This window comes from Salvelinus namaycush, unplaced genomic scaffold (assembly GCF_016432855.1).
Source record: "Salvelinus namaycush isolate Seneca unplaced genomic scaffold, SaNama_1.0 Scaffold321, whole genome shotgun sequence".
In the NCBI taxonomy this organism is placed as follows: Eukaryota; Metazoa; Chordata; class Actinopteri; order Salmoniformes; family Salmonidae; genus Salvelinus; species Salvelinus namaycush.
Genome location: NW_024060131.1, coordinates 87,501 through 97,500, shown reverse-complemented (window position 1 = coordinate 97,500; position 10,000 = coordinate 87,501). Strand labels below are relative to the sequence as shown.

At 43.9% G+C, this 10,000-nt stretch overlaps 1 protein-coding gene across 1 annotated transcript in view; it reads right to left on the bottom strand.

The window, feature by feature from the left end:
• LOC120040083 (adhesion G protein-coupled receptor B3-like) overlaps positions 1–10,000 on the bottom strand; it is a gene marked incomplete at its 5' end in the record, with an annotated part of 140,518 nt that overhangs the window by 116,285 nt on the left and 14,233 nt on the right. Inside the window, 2 exons of the mRNA XM_038985346.1 lie at positions 491–592; positions 3,787–3,951. Coding sequence (XP_038841274.1) covers positions 491–592; positions 3,787–3,951 — 267 coding nt within the window. The remainder of the gene's footprint in view (positions 1–490; positions 593–3,786; positions 3,952–10,000) is intronic.

The following is a 10,000-nucleotide window of genomic DNA, read 5'->3' as shown; positions in this document are numbered from 1 at the left end:
TAGCCCCTGGAAAATGACTCATTTCATTATCAACTAAGTTACAGCAGAACATTCTAAAGTGCTCTAGTTTCTCTTGGTTCATTATTCAGTCAATGGCCATACAGCGGCTGGAGTCTGAATTCAGACCAGCAGGACTATCCTTTTTTTAAACTGTTATTTTTTTAAATGTATTTTATGAATCGAAGTTAAAAGTGAAGACTTGAATGAAAAAAGTAGGGTAAGTGAGAGGGTATGACAAGTGTTTGATACCACGCTCACATGCCCCAAAGGCAGTGGTGGTAACCACTAGGATAGACAAAACCCCAGGGCATGACTACTGTTCTTACTGTACTTAGTGTAGCATTAGGAGGACACAGACACACACACACACACACACACACACACACACACACACACACACACACACACACACACACACACACACACACACACACACACACACACACACACACACACGCACACAAACACACACACACACACGTGTCCTTACCCGTGGCATTGGGAGGACACCTGTTGAAGGCCAGTTCTCCTGAAGGTGTTCTTCTCCACACCATGGATACAGTGTAGTCCTCCAGACAGATCTCATAGGGCGCTAGGGAGGGAACCGTACACAACACATTGCTGGGTTATTGCTGACTCACAAATATGTATAGTCCAGAAGAGGCTGGTGGGAGGAGTTATAGGAGGCTCATTGTAATAGTTGTAATGGAGTTTTTGGAACGGAGTCAAACGTGGTTTCCATCAAGGGTTGTTACTGGTTCAGGGAACAGAACCGAAAACCGGAAAATAACAATTAGGAACGGAACCCGAACCATAAACTAAAGTTATCTATACTGTTCCGGAAGATAACCGTTATTTTTAAAGCATGCAAACTGGTTAAAAACTTTTTTTCCAGTCCCACAAAAGTCACATCAAAAAGTGCCTATACAAAGCCTTCAGTCTGTCACTCAGAAAATATTATTATTATTATTATTATTATTTTTATTTTTATTTTTATTTTTATTTTTTTGTATTATTATTATTATTTATTTTTTTTTGTATTTTTTTTTGTATATTATTATTTGTCTTATATTATTTAATTATTATGTATTTATTTATGTATTATTATTGTTATTATTTTTTGTATTTTTAGTATTAACATAATTTTTATTATCATTATAATTTTTATTGTTATTATTATTCCAGCGTCTGCCTGCCAGCTGGACATTTTTGCCAGTGGGGGTGTGTTTGTGTTGAGTCTACCTGCCCCTCTGTCACACTCTGGCCTTTGTTATATTGATTTTCTTTATTAGTTTAGTTAGGTCAGGGTGTGACATGGGATGTTTGTGTGTTTTTTCTAGTTTAGGGTGTGTGTATTGTTTAGGGGGTTGTGAATGGGGTTGTGTTCAGTGTAGGTGTTTAGGAAAGTCTATGGTTGCCTGATTTGGTTCTCAATCAGAGACAGCTGTTTATTGTTGTCTCTGATTGGGAGCCATATTTAAGGCAGCCATAGGCTTTAGGTGTTTGTGGGTAATTGTCTATGTTGAACGTTTGTAGCTTGTGTGTGCACTAACGTTTGTAGCTTCACGGTCGTTTGTTGTTTTTGTTTTGTAAAAGTGTTCGTTTCGTGTTTCGTCATCTCTAATAAAAGAAGATGTCCTCATATCCCGCTGCGCCTTGGTCCGCTTATTATGACGATCGTGACACCCTCCCCTGTGAAGCATAGCTTACTGTAGCCTACTGACAACATTACAAGTGTAATTCAGAAATTAGGGAGAGATGTTTAATTAAAGAAGAATGGATTTACTTTTCAATGCTAGTTAAGGATACTATAGTTATCACGTTTCACATTGGATTTATTAACTACAAAAGGTAAGAATTTGATTTTAATTCTAGTGCTGCTCTGCACACACAAGCTAGTGAGCTAGACATTCACAGTTCCTCCATAGAAGCTGCTCCTCCTCTGTGGGCTTAATTCAGATGATGTATGTCACAACAAGATGCCCAGCGCTTCAAGGCAAGCTTCCTCCAAACTCTCTCGCTGTCCCTCACCCTCAAAATGTCAGTTACATCTTGCGCCCTACACTGTGACTGGCAGCACAGTGTGTGTTTGTCTTTCATTACGATTAAACCATGCTGTTATGGCAAAATACTATTTGCTATTAATGTTAAAAAAAATACATATTTCAGAGGTTTAAAAAGGAACAGAAAGGAACAATAAAATCCCATTGTTTTTCGGGTTTGAACCGGTTCAGAACTTTATTTTGCTGGTCGAAACAGTGGAACAGAACCCCAAAAATAATGAATCTGTTTAGGACAAAACGATTGGAAAATAATTTTGGTTCCAACCCCTGGTTTGATACCATTCCATTAATTCCATTGAAGCCGTTACAAGGAGCCTGTCCTCCTATATCTCCTCCCACCAGCCTCCTCTATAATTGCATAAGTGTAGACTAGATTGTAACTAGATTGTAATACATGAACATGCTGTAGTTGTAAAATGGTTTCTTTGTGTTGGATTAAACTGCTTAAAATAGAACAGGTCTGAAAAAGATTGATAATGGGAACTGCTTCCCTACAGTCCTTACTCCTACAACAGAAACAATGCCACTCTTTACAGGGTGATAATGGTCAAACAAAAGATTGAATTTGCATTCATCGCTATGGTAGCGAACAGTCTCCATGGAGATAAAAACAGTTGGGTTAATCGACACCATCAATTAATAGTAAGATATTAATCATACATTAGGACCTAGACAAAATAACACTATTTTATTCTCTCTCTCGCTCTTTATCTCTCTCTTATTCTCCCTCTCTATTCTCTCTCTCTCTTTATCTCACTCTTATTCTCTCTCTCTCTTTATCTCTCTCTCTATTCTCGCTCTCTCTTTATCTCTTTTTCTCTATCCTCTCTCTTTATTATCTCGCTCTCTCTATTCTCTCTCTCTCTCTCTCTCTCTCTCTCTCTCTCTCTCTCTCTCTCTCTCTCTCTCTCTCTCTCTCTCTCTCTCTCTCTCTCTCTCTCTCTCTCTATCCTCTCCCTCTATATTCTCTCTCTCTCTCTATCCTCTCCCTCTATATTCTCTCTCTCTCTTTATCTCACTCTCTTATTCTCTTTCTCTCTCTTTATCTCTCTCTCTCTCTCTCTCTCTCTCTCTCTCTCTCTCTCTCTCTCTCTCTCTTTATCTCTCTCTCTTATTCTTTCTCTCTCTATCTCACTCTCTTATTCTCTCGCTCTCTTTATCTCTCTCTCTTATTCTTTCTCTCTCTCTCTATCTCTATCTCACTCTCTTATTTTCTCTCTCTCTTTATCTCTCTCTCTTTAACTCTCTCTCTATCCTCTCTCTCTTTTTATTTCTCTCTCTCTATATATTCTCTCTCTCTCTAACAGCTTCCTCTTAAAGCTCCAGTCTGTGATTTGGGAAGGTGTTCAATGGTCATTTCAAGTCTTGATATTTACCCATTGGTTCTTGAAGAATAGACAATAACCTACAGTATACATATCTCATGAGTTTAGCACAATCTGTCAATCTTTATCGTAACCCAAAATAGAAGCGTTTTATTACTCCGTTGTTGAATTCATTGTTGAATTGCAGATGATCTTTCTAGGCTCTGTCTATTTTCAGAGCAGAGCTGAAGCTGGGTTGCCTACCCTCTGCTTTATGTAACTCTTATCGTTTCCTCCTACAGGAACAGAAAGGCACGTCACTCTTCCTCAGCGAAGAGGAAGATCATTATCTTCACTCTACGCTTCCAGTTAATTGACTCTTGCGGTCTCACTTATGGTGGTTATGGGGTTATCGTTACCTGGGCAACGCTGGTCACTGCACTTGCGGACTTCATCCCCCGTGCCCTCGCACTGTTGCCCGGTGACCGCTGCCCCCTGGCACACCCGCGCCCGCCTCTGCCAACCCCCGTCACATGACTTGGAGCAGCCACTCCAAGGCCCCCAGGGATTCCACTGGCCATTGGCTGAGGAGGAGAGACAGATCAGTTAAACCACTGGTCATTGGCTGAGGAGGAGACAGATCAGTTAAACCACTGGCCATTGGCTGAGGAGGAGAGACAGATCAGTTAAACCACTGGTCATTGGCTGAGGAGGAGATACACACCACTGTTAAACAACTGGCCACTGGCTGAGGAGTTAGACCCCTGGCCATTGGCTGAGGAGTTAGACCCCTGGCCATTGGCTGAGGAGTTAGACTCCTGGCCATTGGCTGAGGAGTTAGACCCCTGGCCACTGCCTGAGGAGTTAGACCCCTGGCCATTGGCTGAGGACTTAGACCCATGGCCATTGGCTGAGGAGTTAGACCCCTGGCCATTGGCTGAGGAGTTAGACCCCTGGCCATTGGCTGAGGAGTTAGACCCCTGGCCATTGGCTGAGGAGTTAGACCCCTGGCCATTGGCTGAGGAGTTAGACCCCTGGCCATTGGCTGAGGAGGAGACCCCTGGCCATTGGCTGTGGAGTTAGACCCCTGGCCACTGCCTGAGGAGTTAGACCCCTGGCCATTGGCTGAGGAGTTAGACCCCTGAGCAGCCACTCCAAGGCCCCCAGGGATTCCACTGGCCATTGGCTGAGGAGGAGAGACAGATCAGTTAAACCACTGGCCATTGGCTGAGGAAGAGACAGATCAGTTAAACCACTGGCCATTGGCTGAGGAGGAGACAGATCAGTTAAACCACTGGCCATTGGCTGAGGAGGAGACAGATCAGTTAAACCACTGGCCATTGGCTGAGGAGGAGACAGATCAGTTAAACCACTGGCCACTGGCTGAGGAGTTAGACCCCTGGCCATTGGCTGAGGAGTTAGACCCCTGGCCATTGTCTGAGGAGTTAGACCCCTGGCCATTGGCTGAGGAGTTAGACCCCTGGCCATTGGCTGAGGAGTTAGACCCCTGGCCATTGGCTGAGGAGTTAGACCCCTGGCAATTGTCTGATGAGTTAGACCCCTGGCCATTGGCTGAGGAGTTAGACCCCTGGCCATTGGTTGAGGAGTTAGACCCCTGGCCATTGGCTGAGGAGTTAGACCCCTGGCCATTGGCTGTGGAGGAGACACATCACTGTTAAAAAGGGTCTCTTTCTCAAATGCCTAAATATCTGTCCTCTCCTTGTGTCCTATCCGTGTGTCCTCTCCTTATGTTATATCCTCGTGTCGTATTCTTGTTTCCTCTCCTTGTTTCCTCTCCCTATTTCCTCTCCTTGTGTCCTCTCCTTGTCTGCTGATTGTTAAAATCTTGACAGGTAAAACATTATGGTGGCTGCTCATCATTAGACTGGCTTTGTCCTGGTCAGTTCATTCAGAGCAGAGTGATGAAGGAGTGCAAATTAATACAGTAGATGATGGATTTTAAAAAGGAGCCAGAGAGCCTCTGGACTCCATCTTCGCTCCCCAACATCCAATCGGTTGTCAATAAAGCATGACCAATAAGGTATCTCCATTTTTTTTACCATCAGCCAGCCTGTCTTTCAATTTCTATAACGGCACTAGGACCCCTGGGGATACCTGAGAAGACTCATGAGACCATAGTCCTACTGGTAAAATGCACATCAGGGGTACTTCAGGGGTACTCTGGGAAGCTTCAGGGGTACTCTGGGAAGACTCATGAGACAATAGTCCTACTGGTAAAATGCACATCAGGGGTACTTCAGGGGTACTCTGGGAAGCTTCAGGGGTACTCTGGGAAGACTCATGAGAGAATAGTCCTACTGGTAAAATGCACATCAGGGGTACTTCAGGGGTACTCTGGGAAGCGCAAAATGTTGTTGGTGGTACAGTAACCGAAAAAGGTTGTGAATCACAGCTCTAAGATACCACACGACCTTGACCATTCTCTGTGCTACGTTCCCCAGGGGATGCAGCTCTACTATGATGTGTAGCTAGAAGATGTGAATTCATTCTTACACAGACACAGTAGCTGGGATTATAGACACTGGGACACATGGGTGCGTGTCCCAAAGGGTGCCCTATTCCCTATATAGTGCACTACTTTTGACCAGGGACTCAGGGAATAGGGTGCCATTTGGCACAAAGCCGTGGACATGTTTTATAGTACCCAGAAATACAGTAAAAAAAATAATAGTTTTTGGCAGAATTTTATCCAGATTCAATTAATAAAATGACTCTGATAATACTTGTAATAATGAGGAATATGTCTCCTTTTATGGCAGGGGAGGCTGCTCGGTGACTGCGGTGATAACTTTCCTCACTTTGCCAATATTAAAAGGCCTTTTATGATAAAGTTTCCAAAAGCAGTGGCATGTTTTATGGCTTTTTAATGAACACAGTAAAATCGAGCATTAGGAAAAAAACAGATGGTCCCCCTCAGCTAAACAGTTAATCACATGACCTTCTCTGAAAGGTAGAACAACCCTGGGAAGGGGTCACACTCCTCTATTTCATCTCTCCGTCACTCCTCCGTCACTCCTCCATCCCACCTGTATTTACCCCTTCTCCATACACACGGGTCCAAGGACTAACCTCAGTGGAGGTCTGAAATGGACAGACATGATGCCGACCAAGTTCATCACAAAACAAGTCAGTAGTGCAACGTTGACCTGCGTTACACCAGCGTGTGGTGAGAGAGCATCGCTGTCTCCCAGTTCTCTGTAACATTATTCATGTTTAGTGAGCATCGCTGTCTCCCAGTTCTCTGTAACATTATTCATGTTTAGTGAGCATCGCTGTCTCCCAGTTCTCTGTAACATTATTCATGTTTAGTGAGCATCGCTGTCTCCCAGTTCTCTGTAACATTATTCATGTTTAGTGAGCATCGCTGTCTCCCAGTTCTCTGTAACATTATTCATGTGTTAGTGTAAAAATCCCATTTGAAGATGAGAGTTCCAGGGTTCTGACTTGATACATTCAGACTGCTAGCAGTCCACTAACACTACGCTGACATCTAAGTGTTGGGAATAACTCAGAGACAAACAGTTTAGCATAGCAAACACTGAACTAAATCAAATCAAATCAAATTGTATTTATCACATGCGCCGAAAAGCCCTTAACCAACAATGCAGTTTTAAGAAAATAGCAACAAAAAAAAGTAAGAGATAAGAATAACAAATAATTAAATAGCAGCAGTAAATAACAATAGCGGGGCTTTATACAGGGGGTACCGGTACAGAGTCAATGTGCGGGTGCACCGGTATCGAGGTAATTGAGGTAATATGTACAGTACATGTAGGTATAGTTATTAAAGGGATTATTAAAGTAACTACATGAATAACACAAATACAGTATATCTAACAGGGTGTTATAGATCTAATTGATGGGACCTGGTCACTGTTTTTTTTGGTAGCGTAGTTGGCATTGTCAAGAGGGCGGCCATGTGTGTTTGCAAGGCGGATGTTCTGAGTTCTAGTCTCTGTGTGAGCTGGTTCAGGAGGAAGTGGTACGGCTGAGCAAGCACACTGACGTCCGTCACTTCTACATACACCCTGTCAGCCAGGCTCTAACCTGTCTGGATTGTAGCACCCGTCACATTTACATAGACCCTGTCAGCCAGGCTCTAACCTGTCTGGATTGTAGCACCCGTCACATTTACATAGACCCTGTCAGCCAGGCTCTGACCTGTCTGGATTGTAGCACCCGCCACATTTACATAGACCCTGTCAGCCAGGCTCTAACCTGTCTGGATTGTAGCACCCGTCACATTTACATAGACCCTGTCAGCCAGGCTCTAACCTGTCTGGATTGTAGCACCCACCACATTTACATAGACCCTGTCAGCCAGGCTCTAACCTGTCTGGATTGTAGCACCCGTCACATTTACATAGACCCTGTCAGCCAGGCTCTAACCTGTCTGGATTGTAGCACCCGCCACATTTACATAGACCCTGTCAGCCAGGCTCTAACCTGTCTGGATTGTAGCACCCGTCACATTTACATAGACCCTGTCAGCCAGGCTCTGACCTGTCTGGATTGTAGCACCCACCACATTTACATACACCCTGTCAGCCAGGCTCTGACCTGTCTGGATTGTAGCACCCGTCACATTTACGTACACACTGTCAGCCAGGCTCTAACCTGTCTGGATTGTAGCACCCGTCACTTCTACATACACCCTGTCAGCCAGGCTCTGACCTGTCTGGATTGTAGCACCCGTCACATTTACATAGACCCTGTCAGCCAGGCTCTGACCTGTCTGGATTGTAGCACCCGTCACTTCTACATACACCCTGTCAGCCAGGCTCTGACCTGTCTGGATTGTAGCACCCGTCACTTCTACATACACTCTGTCAGCCAGGCTCTGACCTGTCTGGATTGTAGCACCCGTCACATTTACATACACCCTGTCAGCCAGGCTCTGACCTGTCTGGATTGTAGCACCCGTCACATTTACATAGACCCTGTCAGCCAGGCTCTAACCTGTCTGGATTGTAGCACCCGTCACATTTACATAGACCCTGTCAGCCAGGCTCTAACCTGTCTGGATTGTAGCACCCGTCACATTTACATAGACCCTGTCAGCCAGGCTCTAACCTGTCTGGATTGTAGCACCCGTCACATTTACATAGACCCTGTCAGCCAGGCTCTAACCTGTCTGGATTGTAGCACCCGTCACATTTACATACACCCTGTCAGCCAGGCTCTGACCTGTCTGGATTGTAGCACCCGCCACATTTACATACACCCTGTCAGCCAGGCTCTGACCTGTCTGGATTGTAGCACCCGTCACTTCTACATACACCCTGTCAGCCAGGCTCTGACCTGTCTGGATTGTAGCACCCGCCACATTTACATAGACCCTGTCAGCCAGGCTCTAACCTGTCTGGATTGTAGCACCCGCCACATTTACATACACCCTGTCAGCCAGGCTCTGACCTGTCTGGATTGTAGCACCCGCCACATTTACATAGACCCTGTCAGCCAGGCTCTGACCTGTCTGGATTGTAGCACCCGCCACATTTACGTACACCCTGTCAGCCAGGCTCTGACCTGTCTGGATTGTAGCACCCGCCACATTTACATAGACCCTGTCAGCCAGGCTCTGACCTGTCTGGATTGTAGAACTCTCTGGTCCTTGCCCAGTGCTAGATTGACCAACAGTCTTTATTCTGAACTATTATTGCAGTAGTTACAGATACTGTCGTAGTTTTGTATTCAGAATGACATTTGCATGGCATGTTCATATTGTTCATAGCATGTATTTTGTATAGTGATTCAGAAGATGAATTTATTTCATTAAAACGATAGTTCACCAAAATGACATCGTGTCCAAATCATCCAAAATGAGTGCTGAGAGATTAGTTCTTCTTGAGGTCGGTTCGTTTTCAGTTAGATTCATAAATTAGATGTTATTTATCTTGGCATTTAATGCACTATGTATTGTGTGGGTTGAATGCTGTAACAACACTGAATAAAACAATTAAAACACCACAAGTCCCACGATGGTAGTGACTTCCCATTACTGCTTATCACTTATTAACCATCATTTATTTATTTTAATAAAATATTTGTTTTATTTGATGACTTTAATATTAATATTTAATTCCAAGTCATCATCTCATCTCTATAGAGCTGCTTGCTGTCTGACATAATCACTATTTTAGTAGTTCTTCAAATTAAATAAGGCATATTTTTATGAATGCAGAACACCGACTACTAATCACTAAGATCATGTATTTTCAGGTAGAGATACCTCGCGAAGCAACTGCCCTCTATATCTATCTTCTGTCTCTCCTCTCTCTCTCCGTGTCTTCCCCACATTAAACTAATGTAGCAGGCCTATAGAAACACACCGAACGGACAAGTAGGCACGCAATGGATTATGGTCATTGCAGTTAATTACCATGTTTTCTGCACTAAACTTTGTAGAATATCTACCTGTTGGAAACTACAACTCCCTACTACATCGCACAGTTCGGGCTTGATCTGATTTATCTCTAGAGAAACTACTTAATGTGCGCATTGAGCTCACAGAAAAAGAAAAAAAAATGAACGAAATGGAATTAAAATAATTGAACCAGTGAATTAGTTGTTTCAAAAACCAAAAATAACCCCAGTTTCAGTTCATCGCTC